This window comes from Alosa sapidissima, chromosome 10 (genome assembly GCF_018492685.1).
Source record: "Alosa sapidissima isolate fAloSap1 chromosome 10, fAloSap1.pri, whole genome shotgun sequence".
Lineage (NCBI taxonomy): Eukaryota > Metazoa > Chordata > Actinopteri > Clupeiformes > Clupeidae > Alosa > Alosa sapidissima.
Genome location: NC_055966.1, coordinates 22,798,639 through 22,825,813, shown reverse-complemented (window position 1 = coordinate 22,825,813; position 27,175 = coordinate 22,798,639). Strand labels below are relative to the sequence as shown.

Genomic DNA, 27,175 nt, shown 5'->3' with positions numbered 1-27,175 from the left:
TCACACTTCTCTTTTTAGTGCTTTTAGGGCACTTACAATATATAGTCAGTTATATTGCTTTTTTCTGTGTAGAGGATGCTCCTCGGTAAGAATGAGACCTCGGTGTTGTTTGTGAGTGAATAAGTGAATAGCTGAGTGAATGTGTGAGTAAGTGAGTGAGTGAGTGAGTGGAGGATGTGTATGTTCAGAGCATATGTGCCACTGGCTAAGGTTACTCCAGTGGACAGCAGTGACTGATGACTGCTTCCTGTGCTTTAAGGAAAGTGATATCATGACAGCTATAGTGCTGATCGTTAGAGCCAGGATCCGTTACAGCCCAAATCTGTTCAAAATTCCGAATTTACCACTCGTCTGCTTTTTCCAGTGCAGGAATATAAGAAAGTCAGGAAATAATTACCCTAAACATGTTTTTTTAGATGAACAATTTAAGTGATACTTTCTTAGAAGTAAGTGGTGAAAATGCTATGGAATATTTTAGGACCCTGTAATGATTAAGTAAACTTTTAATACGGTCCAAACATAGCACACTACAGGAATCCCTCTGAAAAGCATCTCATCAACAGACTGGTATTGTGCTGTGCATTGAAAGAAGGACCTGGATAGATGTCCTTGTGAGTTTTGCCCAGGATTGACAGGAAAGGCCATATGGAAGTGACATTCTCAGCAGCCTTAGTTAATCTTTATGTTAAGTAAACATTGTGTTCTAGAGGTCATGTTTACTTGAACATGTAATATTATCAATGAGTTAAATTAGCCTTTTTATTGTTTTAAATCCACAACAACATTCCACATAGCGATGATAGTATATTATTCTTGTATCCTGTCTCAGTCTGCTGGCTCTAACATGGTCCTCTTCAGCCTTAGTAATAAACAGTGTATTTGGGAGGTGCCACTTTAGTGGATTTCAGTCATATTTCCATGACCTACTATTTATTGTGTTTTTAAAGCACACCAAAGAACTTTCCCTCTGTCGCACGCACGCTATTTGTTTATCCAGCACCGGCTTTGCAAATAACAATGTCCACAGACAAGGTAGAATATTTTGCATGACTTATAAAAGTACAATGTATTGCGACATCAGATGCAAGTCAAATTTGTAGTTACTTGTCTCATTCCATCGAACTATAGATCCGCTACCCGATCTGGCAAACTTACATAGTGCGGTTATAGCAGATAGAGGGCTGCGAAGCGAATGCAGAATTGCCGTTCACCCTGTTACGAGTTGATGAACCACTGAAATGATTTTGGAAACATTATTTTATGGTATAAAAAACTCTTTGGTGTTGCTTTAAACAGCTAGGTTTCCATGGTTTCTCTCTCAGTTATGAAAATGTACTTTTCCCAGCCTATCTGAGTGAACGCAGCAGGTGCTCTGGTCTCAGGTACTGTGTGTGTGAGTGTGTGTGTGTGTGTGTGTGTGTGTGTGTGCGTGTGTGTGTGTGTGTGCGTGTGCGTGTGCGTGTGAGTGTGTGGGTGTATGTTTGTTTGTTGAGGGAGGGGCGGAGGGGAGGCGATGGGGGGCTATAGTGGTGATCAGAGTCTCCTTCGTTGTCCCAGCTGAACTGCCCCTTCCACATGTGGCCGGTCATAAATCGCCCCCCCCCCCCCCCCCCCCCCTCCCTCCCCCCCTCCCTCCCCACGCACCCCCACCCTGTAGCCTCGCTCAGACCCCTCCACGAAGGGGACAGCCCCAGAGCTCGTGCTGGCCGCGGCCAATGCGGTGAGATGGCAGCTGAAGTCATGGAAAGGCCCCAGGGCGGGGGGTTCTCAAGGACGCTCCAGATCCTGGCTGCCCCAGTAAGGGGCTGAACCCTGGACGCCTGTCAGCATGACACAAAAACATAATTTGAAGGCGAGTGAAACTCCCTCAGTCGATGGCAGTGCAATGCAGTACAGAGCCAGACACCACCAGACAGCGAAAGTTGCTTGTAAACATTCGCTAAGCGAAGTTTAGCAGGAGTGTGTGTGTGTGTGTGTGTGTGTGTGTGTGTGTCTGTGTGTGTGTCGTGGATGCTTTTATACAACGCAGGTCTGGGCTTTCGTGGAAGAGTGACGGCTGTGCTGGAATCCCTGTTGCCTTATTTGGTATTTGGAGTGTCCACAATGAAACTAATCCCACTGATAGCCAGTCCAGGATTACAGATGTCTGTGATTTTTCTTCTGTAATTATTAACAGCGACCTTGCCTGTCTCTCTCTGTGTGTGTGTGTGTGTGTGTGTGTGTGTGTGTTTGTGTGTGTGTGTGTGTGTGTGTGTTTTGCTGGATGCCGGTTGAAATTAAGGTTAGCTCTGCCTTTGTCTTTTTGAAGTTTTGAGAGCTGCTGATGTAATCGTTTGGCTTGTGGCACGAAAGTGCTGATCCATTTGATTGTCCCCCATTCTCTGCTGTCTTGCTGTTAAGAGTGCAATGATGATGTTTGACGTTCTGCTGGTGGCCCTGGGTCTCTCTCTCTCTTTCACTCTCTCTCTCTTTCTCTCTCTTTCTCTCTCTCTCTCTTTCTCTTCCTCTGTCTTTCTCTCTCTCTCTCTCTCATTCTTTCCCCTTGTCTCTAACTCTATTTGGCTGTTGATGGAGTGTAGTCTTTGTAAGACGTACCTTGAGTCTCCTTGCCTTAGGAGCCAGCGTTAAAAGAAAAAGAAAACGGTTGGGGAAAAAATGTGCTTTCGCCGTTAAACCTGCCAGACCTGCAGTGCTGAACCTGCACTTCCCAGAGGAACCTCCCACCCGCCAGGCTAGGCCTAATATTAGCCCTTCGGAGAACCACAGACAGCACTGGGGAAAGAGCTTTTTTCCACTGCCTTTGGCTATGGCCTGCTGGGGGACCCTATGATTCATCCCACCCTGAGCTTCTGTTAAGGTAGCTGGGAAAGTGGACTGTTTGGGGAGGACGTGTCAGTTTACACCACCCAACTGTACCAGTAGTGATGTGAGTGGGAGAAAAGAATGGTGCAGTCGTTAAATGCTAATGTGTGATTGAACTTACGGATGGGGGTGTTTCCGTACTCATGGCTACGGTAAGGGAATGGGCTTGCACGCACATCTGTGATTTTACTTTTGATAGACCCTTTGATCGGGCTAAGATGGAAAGTTGAGTTCATCACAAGCCACCTCTCAGTGTAGAGTCCTGGCTCCTCACCATCCTGTGTCCACATAGCAACAGAGTATCACTAAACCTGTTTTTTTTCATGGTGACTTGTGAATAAAAAAACGACTCGGAGCTCCCGAAGACACAACACAGAACGGAGCGTGTGATCTGTCACTGCCAGCTTTGGTGATGGCACACAGGTGACAGATGGCGGACGGGGCAAGGATTTATGGGTAAATGGCGTCATTTTTTTTGGCCCCTGAGCCGTAGGAAATTTGACACATTGGGATTACGAGGCCATGTCAAGTCACATCCACGTTTTATCAGTCATTTCTGAACACGGCGAACACATAGCACAGGATCTTAACACTAAGGTGTTTAGTTCAGTTTCATTCCTCAGTTTGTTAAACACACAAAATGTCTCTGTGTGACAGAATAGAGGTGAACTGCAGGTGTTTATGCCATGGATGCTGTGATAGATTAGATCACTGTTGCATTTTTCCACTGCGCTGCAGTACATATTTGGTATTGCACAGCCCACTGAGGGGGAGTCCAGGTTTTTACTGCCTTATTCAGTGACACCCACAGGTTTGCATCATACAGAAAAGCTTCTGTTTTTGGAGATGCAGAGTGTCCAGGCATTCCTAGCTTGACAGAGGGGACAGGCAGGGATGTTTTTAAAAAGACTGGTTTGTTTCTACAGCTACTGGTCCATGCAGTGATTACATGGAAGTCACACACACACACTCTCTCTTTCTTTCTCTCTTTCTCTCTCGCTCTCTCTCTACCAGCACACACACACACACACACACACACAGTCCAGGGGCAAGGCCATGGAAGGAACGAAGTGTTATGTCCACGCTGGACTCACCACCTCTGCTGGCTAAGTACAATCCCTCCCCCTCATTTCTCATCTCATCTGTCTAACTCGACTGCAAAGCTTCACAATCTCTCTCTCACACACACACACACACACACACACACACACACACACACACACACACACACACACACACACACAGACACACACACAAACATACATACATACATACATACATACATACATACATACATACATACATACACACACACACACACACACACACACACAAACAACCTATATGCTGGATTACAGTAGCGAGAGCCAGAGCTTCCATGTGTGTTTAGTGTACTAAACTAGTGTTGTTTCCTGGGCTCACAGCTGGCTGTGGGTTAAAGCTTGTGTTATGGTGTATGTGTGTGTGTGTGTGTGTGTGTGTGTGTGAGAGATAGAGAGAGAGATTGATCTGGTATATATATATGTGTGTGTGTGTGTGTGTGTGTGTGTGTGTGTGTGTGTGTGTTCATTGGATTTGTGTGACCATGGGGTGACAGTATCTGTTAAATTGGTAAATGTGTAATGCTAGTGCTTCTTGGGAAGATGACAGCCACACACAGGCATCTGCGGTGGTGCTTAGCACTGCGTACGCACTGATCACAGACAAGGGGAATACAAAGTGCTCTCCCTATTAAGGGGATGCCTGAGGGCCCATTGTGAGACACTCTCACTGAAACTTGCCTTTACTGGATGTTGGTTGTGTGTGTGTGTGTGTGTGTGTGTGTGTGTGTGTGTGTGTGTGTGTGTGTGTGTGTGCGTGCAACTGTGTGTGTGTGCATGCGTACATGTTTGTGTGTGTGTGTGTGTGTGTGTGTGTGTGTGTGTGTGTGTGTGTGTGTGTGTGTGTGTGTGTGTGTGTGTGTGCGTGCGGAGTTCTCAGAGAAAGTTGCTCCCTTTTTTAAAAATGCCATTGTGTCAGAGGCGTGAAATGAAATCCCCACCTAATTTGGTTTAGCGGATAGGAGAATGTCCATCTGGTGAAGAAAGAGGACTCTGTCATAGACGAACAAGCCTCATTTGATTGGGACTTTTTTTTTTACATTTATTTTTATGCACATTGAACCCTGTCCAGCAACAAGCGAAGTGTACAGCCAGTAGCTCATGGAAAGTATGTTTCCGCTCGTCAAGTGCTCACAACGTTCTGCCGGCCCTCATCCCTCATTTCTGTTCTGTAAAACACTGTTACTGTGAAAACGAGCCGTGTGATATTTTTGGGCTTGAAGTGTGACTGGTCCTGGAAACCAGTTGGAAAATGGTGCGGCTGAGAACGAAATTACATAAATACTTTGTTTTGAAAAATGAATAATGATGGATTGATGTTAGTATGATGTGGGTTCCAGGAAGAGATTGTACAAACAGATAGACAGAGAGAAAGAGAGAGAGAGAGAGAGAGAGAGAGAGAGAGAGAGAGAGAGAGAGAGAGAGAGAGAGAGAGAGAGAGAGAGAGAGAGAGAGAGAGAGAGAGAGAGAGAGAGAGATATTCTAGATAAGACAGAAAATGACATTCAACCAATAAATGAATAAAAGAACAAACAAACGAACGAATGAATGAATGAATGAATGAAAGAAAAAAAAGAACATATGAATGAATGAATGACTAAATGAGAGGAGACGTGCTGCTAGTGATCAGGCCAGATCTGACGTGTACAGTATATCTCCAGCTGTATCGCTGTGTGGGGCGGAAGCTGCACTGAATACAACAGGAAAGCCCTGCAGCGCATAGTGAACACAGCTGGAAGGATTATTGGTGCTTCACTCCCCTCCCTGAAGGACATTTACACCACCCACCTCACCCGCAAGGCGACCAAAATTGTGAGTGATGCAAGTCACCCCGCTCACAATCTGTTTGATCTACTGCCCTCTGGGAAGAGGTACAGAAGCCTGCGCTCCCGCACTACCAGACTCACCAACAGCTTCATACACCAAGCTGTAAGGATGCTGAACTCTCTCCCTCCTCTCCCCCCTCCACCCTCAGCTACATAACATCCTGGACATTGGACCCACAATGGCCGCCTGCACTACTCCACTTGCACACTTGCACACTTGTACACTTTACAACTTGTTGTTGTTGTCCTGAAAACACAACACTTCTGCTGCTCTTACATAACTTGCACCACTATGCCACTTTCTTTCTTACTTAGGTCAAACAGAACTACCCAAGCCTTTTATTGGCCTGACTTTGCACTAGTATTTTATTGACTGTCTATGCACAATTTCAACCAAATTTTGCTGCTCTTATTTTTTTCATTATTATATGTGCCCTCTTATTTACTTATTTACTTACTTTTTTGTTTACTTGAATGTTATGTTTGTCTGTGGACTTAAATTGCTAAAATATGTCTTGTCTTCACCGTGGGATAGTGAGAAACGTAATTTCGATCTCTTTGTATGTCTGGAACATGTGAAGAAATTGACAATAAAGCTGACTTTGACTTTGACTTTGATATGTGACTGCAGCAGAGAGGCCAATACAGGCAACTGGAGCCTGGGCATGACTGAGTGACCATGTGGGACAGGAATGTCACGGCAGGTCACCCAACACAGCTGCTGCAGGATGGAGAGCACACACACACACACACACACACACACACACACACACACACACACACACACACACTCACACGTACACACACAAATGCACACACACATGCACGCACACACACACACACACACACACACACACACACACACGTACACACACATATGCACACACACATGCACGCACGCACACACACACACACACACACACACACACACACACTCACACACACACACACTCACACACACACAGGTCTGTTGGCCAAGCATCTCCACCACCCCCCCACCCCCCGCCCCCCCTACACAGCACAGACAGGGACAAGGGACAAACAGGGACATTCCATCTAAACCAGTTATTCAGGAATTTCTCCTATACCCAACATATTCCCCTGAGCATGAAATAACAGCATGCCTCCCAGTTTAGCCACCGACTCAGACCTCAGACTTGGCTAATGAGTGACAGTAAATCAAGACTCATCTGTGCTGTACACTTAACTAGCCAACGGTAGTGGCTCCTTTGCACACTATTATCAGATATCCATCCCGATAAATAAAGTAGCTGTCAGATAGAGTATCCAGTGAGCCATGTCCTGGCTGTCGCTAGTGTTGTACTACCACCTCTCCATTGGTCTGCGGTAATGCCCCCCCACCCCCGCCCCCCCCTACACTCACCCAACCCTCACCCCTAGGGATCAATGCTGACTCGCTGGAAAACTGCCTGTTTGTTGCTTTAACCTACCGTTCTAAACGTACCGCTAATTTTGGGCTTCCTGCTCTCGCTGCCATGTTTTGAGCTGGAGGTTTCGGTAGCATTAAAGAGTCGGAGATCAGGCAGGAGCGATCGTGGCCCCTGGGGTAGGAAAAGAAACAGTCCTGAGCTTTTTTGTAATCAGTGAAAAGGGAGGGCTGATTAAATCTTGTTTAATCTTCGGGGTGTTTTTCTTGGCTGGCATGAGGCCAGACAGGCTCCCCTGTCGTGAGGAAAAATGTCAAAATTAAAATGTGACTACTGTATGTACTCACACTTGGTATCCTTTTGTCTTAGCAGAGGGTGTGTGTGTGTGTGTGTGTGTGTGTGTGTGTGTGTGTGTGTGTGTGTGTGTGTGTGTGTGTGTGTGTGTGTGTGTGTGTGTGCAGTGTTTCCCCTAGAAATTTTTCCAGCAGCGGTGCTATTACTTGGCGGGGGGTTGTTGCGCTTTTTTTTTTTTTTTTTTTTTTTTTTTTTTTAAATCATACCTTCGTGTTTCTTTTGTGGACATTTTCAGCTTTCTTTTACATTATTGGTTAAAAATGATAGAAGAAAAATGAAATGGCACAACCCAGAAAAAGATTATTTACAATTTATTTAAATTTGTCTTAATGGCAAAGGCCACACCCAATTTGCGAGCGCTTAATTTTTCTGGGCTTTTCAAAGAACATCTCTAAGGCTCTTTGGTAATTGAATTGAATTGTGGGGGGGCCATTAATGCTGACACGCATGTACGTAGCCAGATGCTCTCCTTGTAGTCTATTTCTCAGTCCCAAAACAACAAACCCACGTATAAAAAAGTAAATACTCACTTTTCTTCTACATCACTCCCACAGTTACCATACAACTCACTCACAATTAACTCAGACCTAGGCTACTTGATTGAAGTGCGACCGTTCGTCTCACCGTCAAGAGAACGCTGAAGTTATGAGAACACGTCTTTCTGATAAGAGAATGTAGGCTCCTATATGTCTAATGCCGTAAATGTAGAAAAGGTCTGTTTGTGATAGCCTATTATAGCTAAGTGGACAGAATTTAGGCTATACGTATATGCCAACATATGCTCATATTTCCTTTAACTATCAGTTTACAGTTTAAACAGGCCTAGACTGTGTTCGCCTAGCTTTCCCATGCAAACATTACATATATATCATACCTTCGTGTTTCTTTTGTGGACATTTTCAGCTTTCTTTTACATTATTGGTTAAAAATGATAGAAGAAAAATGAAATGGCACAACCCAGAAAAAGATTATTTACAATTTATTTAAATTTGTCTTAATGGCAAAGGCCACACCCAATTTGCGAGCGCTTAATTTTTCTGGGCTTTTCAAAGAACATCTCTAAGGCTCTTTGGTAATTGAATTGAATTGTGGGGGGGCCATTAATGCTGACACGCATGTACGTAGCCAGATGCTCTCCTTGTAGTCTATTTCTCAGTCCCAAAACAACAAACCCACGTATAAAAAAGTAAATACTCACTTTTCTTCTACATCACTCCCACAGTTACCATACAACTCACTCACAATTAACTCAGACCTAGGCTACTTGATTGAAGTGCGACCGTTCGTCTCACCGTCAAGAGAACGCTGAAGTTATGAGAACACGTCTTTCTGATAAGAGAATGTAGGCTCCTATATGTCTAATGCCGTAAATGTAGAAAAGGTCTGTTTGTGATAGCCTATTATAGCTAAGTGGACAGAATTTAGGCTATACGTATATGCCAACATATGCTCATATTTCCTTTAACTATCAGTTTACAGTTTAAACAGGCCTAGACTGTGTTCGCCTAGCTTTCCCATGCAAACATTACATATAGCCCTACGCTAACGTTACAAGTCTAGGCTACAATTAACGTTAAGACCATACACCTTGTAGCACATTGGTTTACTCTATTGCATTACTTACGTTTTAATAATTTGTCGTTGAATGTTGATGGAGGCTCATCTTTGGGAAATCAGCTCTCTGGATAAAATTGTCAGCCGGAGCAAGAGTTGTCAGAGTTGACGACACGGGGGTAAATCCAATCAGCAGAAAGAACCGCATCGCAACAAACTTTTTTCCCCCCATGTTAAATTCATTTCGGTAATCATGAATTGGTTTCTTTTATTTGATGTAGGCTAGGAGAGGAGGATGCATGTTTCACATTAGTGTCAATGTGTCAAAGCAGGCTTTGGATCAGAGGAATTGCTCAAGCTTAACATATGGCATAGGCTACAAGCGAATTCACGGCATACAAACAGCTTTGTGATGAAATATAACTAATATCATTTTTTATTGTCACCAGGCCTATAAGTAGGCTATTTATTGTGTAACCTACAAGTGAACGATGACACCTTAGGCTACACTGTGGCGGAGCAAGACCCCATCAGTCGGATAGCTAAACAATGTAACCGTGTTCAGAACGTAGGCTAGCCATATGGGCTGCAGACTTGTCTTTGGGCTTGTAATCACCTGACACATCATTCCGCATATATGTCCTGAATAATGAGAGGCTAAGTGCGGATTTGATGCACTTAACTTACTCAAGACTTTCAGAAAACAATTTCGAGATGACGTTGGCCGTTGTGCTTTTACAGTGTGTTAAGTGAATCTCGTGATATTATGTTGCAGCGGCGCTGAAAATCCAGCGGCGGCGCTGCGCCGCTGTTAAATACATTGTAGGGGAAACACTGGTGTGTGTGTGTGTAACACATCGTCCATAATGCAGGAGGTAGATGTAGATTTCTTTTATTTGCAGTCAAACCAGACAACCAGCGAACTTGCAGCAGTGTTAAAGCCAAGAGTACACAAAAGATAACAAAACTACAGTCTCAAACTGTTTAGAGAACAGAGCAGAGGACAAGCTCAAAACCAAGCAAGGCTTAGTGTGTGTGTGTGTGTGTGTGTGTGTGTGTGTGTGTGTGTGTGTGTGTGTGTGTGTGTGTGTGTGTGTGTCTGTGTGTCTGTGTGTTAAACCTGAAGTGCCTGTTTAACCTACAGTACACTAGTTTATTTTGGCCTCCCTCCAGGTGTAGTATATGGTGTTGTAGTATCCACAAGCATGTGTGGCTTCAAGGCCACTGGCAATTTGCAAGCTTTTCCGCCGTGGTGTTGTTATCCGGGTTTGCTCTGGTACCTAGAGAGAGGCTGTGTGCAGACATACGAGATACGTAGCCGTCAGCTAAAGCCTTTTGCTGTGTAACAATGGTTAAAGTAACCAAACCACCTTGACTTGAATGAATAGGAGGAATTTCAGCAATGTCACCTTCTCTCTCTGGGGCTTTCTCAATATGAGATCATATGTGTGATACTGCTTACCTTTTCACACTTCCATTGGTCCTTCCATGAAGGGCACTTTATTTTCAAATGTTATTTCCTTAGCAGGTCTTTTACAGATGACAGATTCCAGGGCAATGGTTGTGTAAATTCTGAAAATACAGTGCCTCTGTAAATTGAACCAACCTAGGGCCTTTCTTTTTGCTCATTCTGTCACTACCAGTTTAACAACAGAACAGCCAACACATACAGAATTGGTTCTCAATCTAAGTTTACAGTAAAATATACATCATAGTATAGTATAGTATAGTATAGTATAGTATAGTATAGTATAGTGTTTGTATAGTATAGTATAATATAGTATAGTGTAGTATAGTATAGTAGTTTAGTTTAGTTTAGTTTAGTATAGCGTAGTATAGTATAGTATAGTGATTTGATATTTATGTAAAGTGTTCCACTGCCCAAGGCCCTACAGAGAAGTGAAATACCTCAAATGTTTACCCTCTGATGTTGGGTATGATGATGAGAATGATGTCAGTATCCCAAAACTCTATGCCGGTAATGTTCCATGAGTCAATGGATCACTGTAGTGTTAGTGTGAGGATGCAGCTCAAGCAGGACTCTGGTCCCTGCCAAGTCTGTGAGAGAGTGTAGAGGTATGGCAGGGTGCATGTCATGTCTGTGAGAGAGTGTGGAGGTATGGCAGGGTGCCTGTCATGTCTGTGAGAGAGTGTGGAGGTATGGCAGGGTGCCTGTCATGTCTGTGAGAGAGTGTGGAGGTATGGCAGGGTGCCTGTCATGTCTGTGAGAGAGTGTGGAGGTATGGCAGGGTGCCTTTGTGACAGGCTGCTGCCAGCTCTGGGTCTGATAGAAAAGTGCAGGGTGGCGGACGGCAGCAATAGCAGCAGTAGAAGCAGAGGCTCAGAGTGTTCCTCTCATGTAACTAAGACAATGGGGAAGATCTCTGAGCTGGGTGTTGGACGTCTGATGTAACTAAGACAGTGGGGAAGATCTCTGAGCTGGGTGTTGGACGTCTGATGTAGCTAAGACAGTGGGGAAGATCTCTGGGTTTGGTTGTTGGACGTCTGATGTAGCTAAGACAGTGGGGAAGATCTCTGGGTTTGGTTGTTGGACGTCTGATGTAGCTAAGACAGTGGGGAAGATCTCTGGGTTTGGTTGTTGGACGTCTGATGTAGCTAAGACAGTGGGGAAGATCTCTGGGTTTGGTTGTTGGACGTCTGATATAGCTGAGACAATGGGGAAGATCTCTAAGCTGGGTGTTGGACGTCTGATGTAGCTAAGACAGTGGGGAAGATCTCTAGGCTGGGTGTTCGTCTGATATAGCGAAGACAGTAGGGAAGATCTCTAGGCTGGGTGTTGGACTTCTGATGTAGCTAAGACATTGAGGAAGATCTCTGGGCCGGGTGTTCGTCTGATGTAGCTGAGACAATGAGGAAGATCTCGGGGCTGGGCGTTGGTCTGATGTAGCTAAGACAGTGGGGAAGATCTCTGGGCTGGGTGTTGGCCTGACGTAGCTGCTCTTCTAGCAGTGCTGGCTGGCGCCTGCCGCCTGACTCCCTGGTTTAGTGTGACACTGCAGAGATAGGATAAAAATGTGCTGCAGCAACACAGGGTGACGGAGGAAGACGGGAGGAAGAGGGGAGAGAGGGAGAACAAGGAGAGGGGAGGAGGGGAGGAGGGATGGTGGAGAGTGAGAGAGCAAGGATGACTGAACGAGAGAGGGAGAGGGAGCAGAGACAGTAAAACAGGGAGGGAGGCAAGAAATGTGTATGAATACGGGGAGAGAGAGCGAGAGAGAGAGAGAGACCAAGTCATAGTATTACCCTCCCTGTATTGCTGTTGATCAGCAGCAGAGATTGTGCCGAGGTTTGTTTGGATTATCGAACACATGTAAGGTGATCGCCTGAGCAGGTGGAATGTGCCAGCCTGAGGAGTCGTCTGAGAGCTCTGCCATGTTGGTGGTTTGTCGGCCGTGTGCCCTACATGGCTGCAGTGCTATCTGGACTGGGAGATCCACTACAGAGCCCTGGTCTCTGGGGAAGCCCACTTGGCAAAGAGCGCATTTCCAGCTTTGTGTTAGCATCTTGTTTACACCTCACAATGGCATTCAGATATACCCTCCCTTCTTGTTCTCTCTCTCTCTCTCTCTGTCTGTCCTTTTTTTATTTCAAACATGCTTAATCAGCGCCTGTTGATTATGAAAATGTGGTTAATAATGCATATGGCCAACATCTAGTGTATTATTAATGTGTATCATTAAATGCAAGTTCTCATGTTTGGTCAACTATTTCAAGCTCAATTGTGCATGATAAATCAGTAATTTTCAAAACATTTAATCTCCAGCTATGTGTGTGTGCCAAATATTTTTAGCTGGCCCAAACGCTGAAGCAGGCTGCTTAAAGAACAGTATTTTCTATAGACATGTTTGAATGTTGTTTTGTTTGAGTTTTTTTTTTCTGCTCAAGAAACGTCATTGAGTAGTGTTAGCACAGCCCCTAGTGGATTCTCATCTGCACAGCAGCAACACAAGTCCAGCAGGAACCAAGTCCAGCAGGAACCAAGCGCTTTTCTAGGCTTCAGTGTTTGGATTTGACTTGTTGCCCACTTCTGGATAAAGTGAGATAAGAAGGTGCCATGCCAGTGTCAGTCTCCCCCATTTCTTTCACTGAGTCGTAATTAAAGGTCCTTATCTGTGTTGGTACTGTTGGACGAGGGAAACACCCATCACCCTCCCCTAACCTTGTCTAGAGAGACAACATTATAGTTCTCCTCCACTAATGCGTGGGCTTGAGTTGTATGGAACAGTGACACACACACACACACACACACACATCCCCCATGATTCCCAGCATTCCTGAAACAGGATGAGCGTGATGGTCTGCCAGACGCTCTACCCTCCAGGTCAAAGTGCACTATCTGCACTCCCTGTACTGTTGCGGAGCAGCTGCAAGGTCCTGCCCTGTCAACATGGGAAACGGCACCGCTGAGTGCCGAGCATCTACCCCCACACCCCCCCATTTAGGAGCAGTTAGGCCGCCAGGACTCTTTAACGACAGAGTGACCGTGACACTGGTCGACCCAAGGAGGCATGTGGTATTAATAGCTTAAGTTAAGTTAAGTAACAGGGTTCTGTGGTATTTTCAGATATTCTTTGTTTTTTGTTTTTTTTTAAGTATATTTTTTGGGCTTTTTGCCTTTATTCGGATAGGACAGTGAAGATAGACAGAAAGAAGTGGGAGTGGGAGAGAGAGATGGGGTGGGATTGGGACATGACCGCAGGCTGGACTCGAACCTAGGTCCCCGTGGGGACTTGGACCCGTACTGTACATGGTATAGGCGCTGTAGCCTGTTGCGCCACAGTGCCCCCCCCCCCCGTATTTTTAGATATTCTGAGGAGGATTGTGTTTGTTGTTGAGTTGTTGTATTTGTTGAGTGTGTGTGTGTAATGTAATGAGGGTAGGAGTTACTGAATAATTCAACTGACGATCTTAGAGGGCGTTATGGTAGGGATGAAGTAGCTTTTCTGCAGTATTGTTGATGAATTTATTAGTTAGTTATTAAAATTGACTGTCAGCTCTTGAATGCTTCTCAGTAAATGTCGACAAAATATAAAGGATGTGTGATTAGAAAAGTGCATTTGAGTTCAGACAATAGCTAGGTGATAAGGTGAATTTCTATCAAAACATGCTTTATCTTAGGCCAATCGCAATAGAAAAGGAAACTCAAACATACTTGTATCCTGTGTGGTCAAAGTGTGGTATTTGTTGGAGTTTTAACAGTAGCAGGAAAATATGTGTTTTGATTAAGAAAAATTGTGTGCCAAACCAGCCCAGCCCCAAAGGACAAGCACAAGCACTCACTTACACACACACACACACACACAGACACACGCACAAAACACACACACACACACACACACAGACACACGCACAAAACACACATACACACACACACACACACACACACACACACACACATTCACTCCTGGGTGGGTGAAATTCACTCCTCTGTTGACTCTGTGTGAGGTCCTTGGCCTCCACACAACATCAGCCCTAATTCTCCAGTGCTGTATTTGTACAGCCAAGCACACATGCCGCTGGTGGCCATGGTTAAGGAGTATGAACATAAGCATTATGCAGTCTGCTAATTACAGGCTTGGCTGTGTGAATGAACAACGTACAACAAAATATCCATGAGACCTCTTTTTTCCCCCCACTCAACTCTGCCATCAAGAATGAAATAGCTTCCATGTTAGTGAAGAAACTTCTGCATTAGTGTCTCTCAGATCTGAGACGCAAGTCAAGGTCTTGTCAGTTCGGAGGCTGACTGCTTGTGCTCTGCTGCAGCTGGTTCCTCTCTCTGTCTGGGATATGGATCACCGAAGTGCATCAGCCATCACACCTGCACTTAGTCTTCATCAGCTGTGGCTGTAGAGGGAGGGAGGGATGCCACTCGTGGTGAAACCCCTGCCTCAGCAGCACTGGGAGCCGGGCGGATGTGTCTCCTCTCCACCACCACCACCACCACCACCTCCACCCCTATCCCTGTCCCTACCTCTGCCCGTCCAATTTAAGCTGGCACATTTTTGCAGAGATTTATGGGGCCCGGTGACCTCAGGGAGATGGAATGTTTGTCCGGACTTCCACAGTGGGGTTATTGGACGGTGGTGCTGGCCCGAGCCACTGCCCTCAGGCTGGGGAGAGAGAGAGAGAGGAGCCATAGGGTTGGTGGAGCTAGTGAGGGCCTACTGCTGTGGGTCAACAACAGAGTGGTATTCACTCTATACTGACCTCTGCAGTGGCTTTATGGCTACAAACCGAGAAGGTTTATTTTCTTATTTTATTTTATGAAAACAGAAATATGTTTTAATAGGGCAAGAGTTATCAAAAGATGTTTCCTGTAGTAAATTTCCTGTAGCAAGTCCTTTCCACTGTGTAATGTGTCATGGGCGTTATGGTGTTCTGTTGTGCTCTCCATGGGAAAAGCTCTAAACCTCACTAAAGAGTGCTGCAAATGAGGACCAAAAGAGAGGATGAGAAACAGGAGGACACAGAGCCTGTGTGGGCCAGCTGAGCCCCTTCTCTGCCCAGCCCAGCCCAGCCCAGCCCAGCCAAACCCATTCCAGCGTGATGATCGAGAGAGCTGCTGATGTGGAGGATTCCATCAGCAGGTGTTAATGCAGCACAGCGTTGACATTTGTGTTAGATAGGGGACTCATAAACTCCCACGCCGACAGCCACTTCCCTCTGTGTGGAGCGCCTTGTAAAACCTCACATAGGCAAACAGCTGCAGAATAACAGCTCAACCTGAACTAGCCATGGTGAGCACAGCGCCGCTATAGATCGGTCCCACGTCTAAGCTGCGTCAGAGACATAAATGTCTGAATGGCAGGAAGCTACTCCTCTGTCTTCTCCAGTGACCGCCCAGTGGAAAGAATGCCTTGTGATGTGAATTTAGGCTGGCTTGAAATGTGTGTTAATTCTTGTTAGAGTAGCTGTTCTATGCAGACAATAATGCACAAATATAAAAGAAGGACGTTGGCTCTATTCCAGCAGGGATTGTTTGTTTATCTTGAACAGTGACCCTCTGGTCTGAGTAGAGGAGGAACAAGAGGGAGTGCACGGAGTGACGGAAGGAGAAAAAGAAAGGAAAATAAACATCCTGCACGCCTTTGCCATTTATAACAAACCAGACAGCAGCCTGAGTCATCCTCCTCAGTTAGAGGAGGCCTGGGAGTTCAGCAGGTCCATGTTAGGTCAATCAGGGTTAGACATTTGATACCTTCTTTACCAGTTTAAATGTGGGCCTACTGACACTTTATCCTGTACAGATATTCTTAAAAACATAGTGAAACACACAATCATTAGATTAGATTCGATTACATTAAACTTTATTGTCATTTGGCAGAGTACAGGTACAGAGCCAATAAAATGCAGTTGACATCCAACCAGAAGTGCAAAAGAAGCATTAAATACCAAAGTACAGGTTGAGTACAGTACATATATGTATATTGCACAGGTTTATGGGCAGGTTATGGAATATAATAAATAAATACTGTATTTTCCGGACTATAAGTTGCTCCTGAGTATAAGTCGCATCAGTCAAAAAATGCGTCACGAGCAGGAAAAAAACATATATAAGTGGCACCGGACTATAAGTCGCATTTATTTAGAAATGTATTTCACAAAATCCAAAACCAAATACAGTGACTATGTAAGGCCAAAAAGATGAATGAAGATGAAGGAGTAAAGGCAGCCAAGAGGAGGGCAGGAAGGTAATTGCAAAGCAAAAGATTCACTGAAAATTCACTGAGGGCAGGAAGGTAATTGCCAAGCAAAAGATTCACTGAAAAATGTGGAGAATGCAATGCAATCAAACATTTTGGAGGATGTGGAGATGCAAGCTGGCAGCAGATCAAATGCTCGAGAGAGAAAAAGATCCGGGTTTAAATGGACGTGCAGACCGAAGCTGCAGCAAGCAGGTGATATTTAGAAATGAATTTCACAAAATCCAAGACTAAGAACAGACAGACTATGTAACTGTACACATTGAAGCCAAAAATATTGAGAATTCTACAGGGAATGTTAATGAAGACGAAGGAGTGAATAGTGGCAAGAGGCAAGCCGAAGGCTGCTGACAAGGCCCGACGCTAATTGTAAAGCAATTTACAAAAAAAAATCACTGAACTCAAATGCTGATGTGGTACATGAAAATTTAGCTAAAAATGTGGAGAATGCAATGCAATCAATCATTTTGTACGATATATTGGCACAGGCTGGCATGCAGCAGAACAATTGCTTGGCTGGCTACCTCCGAGAGAGCGAGAGAAAAAAAAGATGCAAATTTAAAAGGGTCTAAATTCCAGCGCGGAATAAATTATTACTTAGTATTGAGCATAATAATAAAAGTCCCGCAAATCTAGTCATCATAATGCGAGAGATTCCCACACATTTTACCCTGTACCCTGTCTGACATTAATATAATAATGGAGCGGCCTGAATGCGGGATTTGTCACCGCTGAAGTCAAATTATAGCCTAGGTGCTTTAGCATCAACCGCTATCGACAGGAAAGGAAAACAAACATTTAGCGATAAGGAACCGTCAGGAATTTTGCAAACACAGAAGCATGACCGCCTAGGCTATAACGCGAGAGAACATGGATGACTTCTCTATTTGACATTCGATTGCGGACGTGAACAGACAGCTACAGACACGGAGCGCACATTAGGCCTACTTTCACTTTCTGTGCGTATTCATTACGTGAAAGATAATTAGTAGCAAAACAGCGATCAAATATTACATGGCAGTGCGTTTTGTTTTCAAATGTTTTCATGCATGTCTAGATAACGGGTGAGGAATGTTTAGGAGACTCGTAAATCCTCAAATTTAGGCTGCGCAAAGCACAGCACCTTTATTTGGCCATGGCTTGTATTCGAGTCAGCTATATAGTCCTTTATTTCTTGCGTTTTATTGTGAGACATAGGCCTACTTTTCGTTTGGAGCGGCATGGGTAGGCTATCAAAAGCAAATTTTCAATTTGAGATTTAATTTACGTTTGGACTGTTGATTATATTGCTAAATATCGGGACTGATGACCACTGAAACATGTGGGGTATTTAATGGCTTACTATTAAGTTTCATAGTGTCGGGATTTCGATTGCCATCCACTTATTGCGAGATAAGGTATCCGCGCTTTCATTCATTCGTGTGCTGTGCTGCAAGGGAAACCTTATTCCGTATAGCCAAAGAGGTCTAAGATAGCCTAAATGTAGTTATTTTTGAAATTATGCATGATTTACATTTTTATAAAATTCATAGGCTGATGCCTGGCAGCAACAATTGTGTTTAAATGTAGGTTACTGCTTCAGCCTCTAGCTCAGAAGGGGACGGCATGGGACTAGCTTGAGAGCAATGAGAGCAACGTGTTGGAGACTCATGGTGTAGGACAATGACTTTTCATTGGCAACAATACCGTGGCCCACTGGTTAGCACTCTGGACTTGTAACCGGAAGGTTGCCGGTTAGAGCCCCGACCAGTGGGCCGCGGCTGAAGTGCCCTTGAGCAAGGCACCTAACCCCTCACTGCTCCCCGAGCGCCGCTGTTGAAGCAGGCAGCTCACTGTGCCGGGATTAGTGTGTGCTTCACCTCACTGTGTGCTGTTTGTGTTTCACTAATTCACTGATTGGGTTAAATGCAGAGACCAAATTTCCCTCACGGGATTAAAAAAGTATATATACTATATACTTATATATACCAACCAACAATATAAAATATTAAGAAGAGCTCTTTTATGAGTTAAATTGAAACAAAATTATACTGGCTTTTATTTGTCCAAATCTCCAAATCTGAGGGCCGGCTATAAATAGAATCCCTGCCATAATTTGACGATTTAGGTATGCACGTGTGTTTCAAGCATAGTGCAAGCACTAATCTCTGACTGAAAGTGCACAGGACTTGTGCATTTGAGAGCGCTCTCTCGTGGCTGTAGACGTAATGTTTCATGTAGGGTTCATGTCAGTTAATATAAATTAACATTTAAAAACATGTTCAATTATATATTTTTTCACATATAAGTCGCACCTGACTATAAGTCGCAGGACCAGCCAAACTATGAAAAAAAGTGTGACTTATAGTCCGGAAAATACGGTAAATATATTGTGCAGTTTTTGGGTGTTAGCAGTGCAAGGACATTGATGAAACAGTGCAGGAGTAAATGTAAACAGTAAATGTAAATGTAAATCATGTTTGATTAGCTGCCTAACTGCTGTTCATCTGTACATCTGTATTGATAATAGCTACAGTATGTATACAGCATAACTAGACCGCATTCACACGCTGATTCATCTGTGGTTATTTAAGCTTAGATGAGAATAAGCCGAAGCTGTTAGGAATCTAATCACTTTGCCGACTTGAGAATCAATTGGCACAGCTGAGTGGATTTCCTTTGAAGTATTGTCTTGCCTTAAGCAGTGATAAAACCCTCATGTAAAACAGTCCAAATGTAATAACTAAATGCTGAGGCACATACAAGTTCAGGTTTTAAATAGATTAAAAGTGCATTTATGTTTATATTGTCTTGCAGTAGCTTTAAAACAATTATTTTGTATTGTCTCTCATGCTACTGAGCAAAAACACCAGCTACTGTACATAAAATAGATAAGTAGCTCACTTGCATTCTTAACAACAAATAGGTCTGCGGAGATGCACATGGCCAAGGTCCAAATTCATTAAAGCTGCAATGTGTAGGTTAAAGGAGTTTGACAACAAACTTTTTGATGTCTCATTTCTTCCTCTCTTCAGTCCAGCATTTTCATTTTTGACTGTACATAATGTCCTTTAGCACAATTGTTAGAGGTGAAAATGTCACGACTGTGTGTGTGTGTGTGTGTGTGTGTGTGTGTGCGTATGTTTGTGTTGTGTCCTTGTGTGTTCACTCTGTTTCCTGAACACAGCCCTTGGTTCCGAGACAGAGGTGAAGTGAGAGGAGTGTGGACGCGAGTCTGAAGCGGGGTGAGCCAAGTCAAACAGACTCAGCTGTAGGGGCATTTGGGTTTGCGCTTGTTTTCCATTGGCTACCCTAAGGTGTGCAGGAATGTCAGGGCATTGTGAGGTGGTTCAAATGAGGAAGCAGACGGCAGCGTAGGCCTTGGTTCCACCCAGAGGTCAACTTTGCTAGCCAGCTTTTGGTTGCGTTCGTTTGAATGTGTTGCCAGACTTTTTACTTCGTCCCCAGATAACTCCATTGTCAGACGTTTCCTCACACTTTGGCTTGTTACGCAAAAAGAGGAATACTATCTGTGACTTTTGTGACAGTGCAAACCCAGACAAGGGTGGCACAGAGCATCCTGTTGAAGTACTCTTCAATGATTACTCTTGAGATCCTATGATGTTGTTTCTCCATTCTAGCTCTCTGCCATCAGATTTCATCAGCTATCAGCCTCCTTATTACAAATCCAAACTCTGTCAAAGACTTCTGCTCTATCAACAAAGTTCCTGTTTTGACAGATATGCTTGCAAGGTGGCCTGAGCTCGCAGCTCTCAAGTGTTTTGTCATGTTTTATTTCTCATTAAAGTCTGGTATGCTGATGACATTGTGATGACACTCTGGGAAAATGTCTCACTGACTAATTGAGATGGTGAACTATCAAAGCAACCCCTGCTGCTTAGTTATGCTAGGTTCATGTGAACTATGCAGAGAATGCACATGTCTTGTGTCTTCTATGTGTGGAGAGAGACGAAGGCGGGAGCTTGTGTGTGTCTTCAACAAAGCCCACTGGGACTTTTCAGCTGAAGAGATGCGCTCCCACTCTCCCCGAACTCAGACATGCCTTCAATGATCTTTGATCTTCTGCCTCAGTAGCTCAGAGACAGAGATTTATACGTGCAGAATTGGACTAGATTTTCACAGATTTGTTTTCAATAAAATAGATCATATTTTGATAGACTGCTTGTATTGGATACATTTTCATATGACTCTCATGTGTTCTAGAGTTTACTCAAGTTGCCCTCTTATTATTTACTCTTAACAGTGATGGAGATCCCATTCCTCCCCCCAGGGCAAGTGCTCTCCTGTCTGCGTACCTTTGCCCTCATCCCTCCTTTTCTCTTGCCTTTCTCTACTTAATCCCTCCTTTTCTTATCCAGCTGCTTCATTTACCTCTTGGCATTCCTAGCATCCCGCCAGCGAATCTGGTTACAGTGCTGCTGTCAAGGCATTTGCGTAGTCCTCCTGACGAATGTTTTGGTGGAGCCGTATGCTGATTGGCCGGGGGAGGAAGAGTCGCGGGGCTGGTGCTCCGCTGCGATTCGCCGAGGCTCCAGCCCCTTTGTGAAAGAGCCGGGTCCTCTTTGGGTGGAGGAGGATGAGGGAGGTACAGGTTGGGGAGGAGTTTTCTACAGAGAGATTCCTGCACAGTAAGGGAGTGTGTGTGTGTGTGTGTGTGTGTGTGTGTGTGTGTGTGTGTGTGTGTGAGACTGTGTGTATGTGTGTGTGTGTGTGTGAGAGAGTGTGAGCGTGTGTGACTTGAGTATATGAGTGGAAGGCAAGTGGGATAATCAGACAGTGGCTAGCCTGCTGATGAGAAGCAACACTGTACTCAGAAGAGAAAAGATTATAGTTGGAAAAGCAGCCAATCAGACGGAAAAGTACAGGAAGGACGGGAGAGACACAGAGGGAGGGAGAGAGATAGAGAGAGAGAGTTAGAGGGAGAGAGAGAGAGTTAGAGAGAGAGAGAGCTGCATCCACCTGCATGTGGCTCACTCATCAGTGCTAAGGGGGAGAGGCACACACAGAGGCTGTCATCAGCAGAGTCCTTAAGAGAGAGCTCATCTCATCTCAACATAGCACAGCACAGCACAGCACAGCACAGCACAGCACAGCACAGCACAGCACAGCACAACACAACCAAGAACCATAGCCATGGAGTGCAGGTCCATACAACAGGAGATCACATCTCTCAAAGGTAAACTCTCTCTCTCTCTTTCTATCTCATTCATTCTTCTCATTCACTATCTCGTGTAATCTGCGTGTTTTTCAGTCACTCTGTATCGAGGGAACAAGGTTGTTTCTAGTTTGGCAACCTCTCTCATCTAGCATACCTGTGCAGCGGGACAGGGGCGTTTTTGTGGGGCTGGAGGGAGTCGTCGTTCACCACACACACCCGGTTTTGTTCTGCTGCATGGGGTGCAGAGGTGGGGGGAAAAGGCTTGTTTTTGTGTTTGGAGCTCCTGGCAGGGGATGACTGGAGGGGAGGGCTGCCCCGGCAGAGGCATTGTTTGCTGAGCTGCGGCGGAAGTGTGTCCAGCACTCTGGCTTTACCGCTGTTTGTGTCTGAATTTGTGTGCGTGTGTGTGTATACGCATACATTAGTGTGTGTGTGTGTGTGTGTGTGTATGGGGGGGGGGGGGAGGGTGTATGTGTGTGTGTGTGTACGCATACATTAGTGTGTGTGGCATATATTAGTGTGTGTGTGTCTGTGTGTGTGTGTGTGTGTGTGTGTGTGTGTGTGTGTGTGTGTGTGTGTGTGTGTGTGTGTGTGTGTGTTTGAGTGTTTGTGTTTCCTAAAGTTTTAGAAGAATGCCGCTGTAAAGGAGAGGGTCCCAGACTGAAGGCAATGTCTTGCCGTTTTTCTCTGTTAGTGTCAATGGCACCAAGACACCTATTTGTGGCTTCTTTGTCACTTTACTAAACTTCCCTCCCATTGCCAATAATGGACCCAGACTTTCATACTCTCCTTGATTTACATACATGAAGCCCCAGCCCCATATCATGACAATGATGACCCTCTGTGTTATCCTAGAAAAGGGGCAACTATAAAGACACGTGACACGTGACACATGACGTGACATTAAACACTGTTACTTACTGTTACACATGACCTTAAACACTGTTACTTTTATGAATTTCTGGGCAGTCTACCCCTCACATCCTCTCATGCCCTGCCTGCCTGGTTGTGGAGCTGGTGTAGTGTTAATAGAGTACGCCTTTAGAGTCTAAAGCTTAAGAAGTCTAAAGTTTAGACTGTTGGCCAAGTCTCCATCAATGAAGCCCAATGAAGTAGCACTTCTGAATCAGATCGCAGGTGTTGAATACTTGTTATATGCCTCATTTCTACCAGTTTTGGCAGGGTTTGTTGTTTGAATTAGTTTGTGCTGTGAAAGCCATTTCCCCTTTGCCCGGGAAATGTTCAGAATGAAACACAAATTCTTTCACTTGAGACATGTGATGGATAACTAATGCTTCCATGGTGATGCTGATGATTGATTGTGATGATGATGAGGAGGAGAAGGAGGAAGGTGAAGAGGAGACTTTGTAGGATTTTACTGATTGAGGTGATGTAATGTTTGTAAAGGTGATGTGCTGAGTTTGATAGATTGCCTGAAATGACCTTATGAAATTCCATCTCACAGAAGCACCCATGAAACTGACATCTCTCCTATTTGTGTGAATGGGGTTGCTATGGCACTGAGTGCCCCAACAAATGTTAACAACTGTCCAGTGTGGACAAATTAATCTTACTCTGTGACAAGACACGTTAGCCACTGTCTAACCACAAGGGATTCAGTCCCTGAACTGAGTGGTCAGTCATTTCAAATGGGGCCCATTAAGACATGGCCAAAGCAAGTCAAGTTGACCAAGCAATGCAGTCTGACGGCTGATGGACATCAAACCCTCAGTGTGATCTTAAGTACCATTTTCACAAGTAATATGCAAAGCTGGGGAAGGATTTAGCGCTCCGGCGCTAACAGGCGGTAAGATATTGAGTGCCGCCAGAGTGCTAGATTCAGACTGTGGCTCTGAATGGACGTCTCACGCCATGAGGCCTGCCGGCAAAATTGGGGCTGCTGATCTGATTTTCGCCAAGTCACAGCACTGGGAAATTGCTGCCGGGCCTTTGGCCAGAGAACCGCGGGGCTCCAAGATCACGCATTACAGTAATGGAGAGATGTCGGCCCTCTTGAGTCTCCGCCAGTCTCCAGCAGCGATCAATTCCTGGTCTGTCTGTGGGAATGTCTTGATGTAAACTCCCTTTAAACTTCAGTGGGTCTTTTGATGCAGACTGATTTAGTCTCTGTTGCATGACTTTGTAATATGACGGGCCTTTGACCGATGCGCTTGGCATCAGAGCAAGACAAATCTAGTGAGAAGGTGTTCCTTGATTTACAGGCCACAGTAGGGCAAGGTCAAGGAGCTTGGATGCCACTGTGGAAAGTATGAGAAGGTCTGTATTGTTCAGGAGTTGTGGTCCTCCAACAAGAGGATGGAGGTTTTTGGAGTAGACGAGAGAGAAGAAAGCAGTGACTGTAAGCAGCCTTATATGTGAGGTCCATTGAGGGGACAGATCAAATGAGTGCAAATGGGCATGGTGGAGATGTGGCCTCCTTTTGCAGGTCGATAGACTGAGCAGATCTCTTACACTGGGAAATAAAAGGAGGCCTTTCAGTAGAGAGGGGAGAGAGAGAGAGAGAGAGAGAGAGAGAGAGAGAGAGAGAGAGAGAGAGAGAGAGAGAGAGAGAGAGGGAAAGAGAGAGAGGGAAAGAGAGAGAGAGAGAGAGAATGAATGCGAGAGAGAGAGATAGATATGCATTTAATTGAATAGCCTGCTGTATTACAGACGCTGCAATCCAGCCAGGTCAGGAGAGAGATTCAGCTCTTTCTTGTATTGCACAACTGCAACACACACACACACACACACACACACACACATACTGTATGCACGCGCACACACACACACACACACACACACACACACACACACACTCATACAGTACATAGGCTCTCTCTCTCACACACACACAGAGACGCACATGCACACGCACACATGCATACACACACACACACACACAGATACACACATTCTCTTTGTATCCCTTAGCACACCTTCTAATTATGGCCTTAAGGGAGCCGTAGGATTGCTGAGGAAATGACGGTGTGACCCGCAGGATTAACCTTTTGACAAAAGCTGTACAGTATCTTCTAGAGATGCACCGATATGGAATTTTAGGGCCGATAACGATAACCGATATTTATTGGTTTGTTGTGGCCCATACCGATACGATAACCGATAATATTACTCTTGAAAAAAAATTGTGAAAAGTTATTTGGGGAAAGCATTTAATAAGCATAATTTTATTGCAGTAATTTTACCTACCACCAAATGATGGACAGAACTCATAATAGTCCTCAATAGTGCGGCAGTCAACAACATAACAGTAGCCTAGCCCTACAGTAGGTGTGGCTCCTTTAAGTGAACCTGACGTCAGTGAATTGCGAGTGAGTGGCTAGAGAGTATGAATCGTTTTCATTTAGGACTAAACGCTCATAAACGGCTCAGCTGGGAATAAGCTACAGTATAGTGACCAAATCAGAGTTTGTGAGGAAAACTTATGTTTAGTTTCAAGTGAATAAAGCTGCAACTCCTCAGACTGTATCTTATGTCCGTCTACTCTTTTGCGCACAACCTGCTGCAGCAGAAATGAAAGGGGTAAGCCCCGAAGGTTTTAATAACTTATTATGATAACCTGTCTGGAACTGAAGCAGGAATGGTTAGCATATTTCTAGGTAGTAATACAAAACCCAAGCTAACGTAATGCAAATATAACACTAAAACACAACTTAGAACTAGGCCTACTTATGTACTCGTCCCACTAACGAGTTTGCTTATTTGTTTCCCCGATCAGCGCGGTAAAGTGCAAACACACCAGCACAAGACGGCTCTAGATAGGGCTGAGCTCCGCTCTAGTAAGGTTAAATGGCGGATCATTCACGAGACGATTTTGAGATGCACAGATTCCCAAATGAACGCATATCCACAGATTTTTTTAGAGTGGTGAAATACATTCACACCGCTGACATTATATTGAGAAAAAAGTATAACCAACCAAGCTCAAGTAGCTCAGTGTAGCCAGACGGACCTTACGTAGGCCTAAATTAGGACTTTAAAAAATATCGGCGCAAATTATCGGCCAGAATTCTGTTATCGGACCGATAATAATATTATCATTTTTTCACTTATCGGCCAATAATATATCGGCCGCCGATATATCGTGCATCCCTAGTATCTTCATGTGTGAAAAGCAAACATGCCAGACTTAAAGTAAATATGAAGCTTACTCTTTGACAAAATTGTGCATGTCTCCTTTAGGAGACAATAAGATTCACAATATTTACTATGACAGTGGAGACAAATGTATGACGAATGGAATTGGGATTATATGGGTCAAATTGAATGAACTTGTAAAGATTTTATTAGAGTTGTTACGTGTTATTATTAGTAAAGTTTGTAAAACTTTGTTGAGGTTCATCTGCCCTGTAGCACATCACTACCCAAGTCATAGCAGCCACTCTTCTCCTGACCATCATGTGTCATCCATCCCTGTAGCTCACTCTCTGTAGACCCCTCTGATCTCTTTCCCTCCCTCACACTCTCTCACTGAGGGAATGGTCAGTTATTAGATGGGGAGGGAATTCCCTGGCTTTTTTACGCCTGTGGTTTGGGAAAGTCGCCGTTCACATTCCCAGTCTTCCTGTCAGAGTTTCCCACTTGAGTTTCCGTCACCAGCCATTCGGGGCCCTGCCCTGATTTCCTGTCTACTGGAGTGTACTACGCACACGGCTCAGAGCAGCGTGACGGAAAAATAGAGAGTGTGTGTGTGTGTGTGTGTGTGTGTGTGTGTGTGTGTGTGTGTGTGTGTGTGTGTGTGTGTGTGTGTGTGAGAGAGAGAGAGAGAGAGAGAGAGAGAGAGAGAGAGAGAGAGAGAGTGTTTTCCCCCTTGTTTTACTCTAATGGTGATCATGGGGTCGTTGGCAGCTGGTCAAACACATAGACACATAACACATGGCCACGGGCACTGACAAGCACACACACCCACACACACACACACACACACACACACACACACACACACACACACACACACACACACACACATACACACTCACTTATACACACTTACCTAATACACACACATGCATACATCCTGCACACATCATGCCCTTCCTAAATATGTACACCCATACATTGCCCTTAAGAGATTGTCATAGAGTATCTATATTTGGAAGAGTTGAAATGGAACGATTTCGAAGAGCAAGATTGCATCCCACTCCTGATACAAACCATCGCTTTTCTATCCATCAAACACATCCATCTA

The 27,175-nt window shown here is 44.6% G+C and overlaps 1 protein-coding gene across 9 annotated transcripts in view; it reads left to right on the top strand.

The window, feature by feature from the left end:
• The window catches only part of plecb (plectin b), a 148,742-nt gene that overhangs the window by 13,146 nt on the left and 108,421 nt on the right, over window positions 1–27,175 (top strand). For 2 of the 9 annotated variants that reach the window (XM_042107821.1, XM_042107820.1), the window contains exon 1: window positions 21,675–21,987. The exons of the other annotated variants lie outside the window; for them this stretch is intronic. In XM_042107821.1, coding sequence (XP_041963755.1) covers window positions 21,945–21,987 — 43 coding nt within the window. In that variant the 5' untranslated portion in view covers window positions 21,675–21,944. Of the gene's footprint in view, window positions 1–21,674; window positions 21,988–27,175 lie in introns of those variants that run through there. 9 annotated transcript variants of the gene reach the window in all.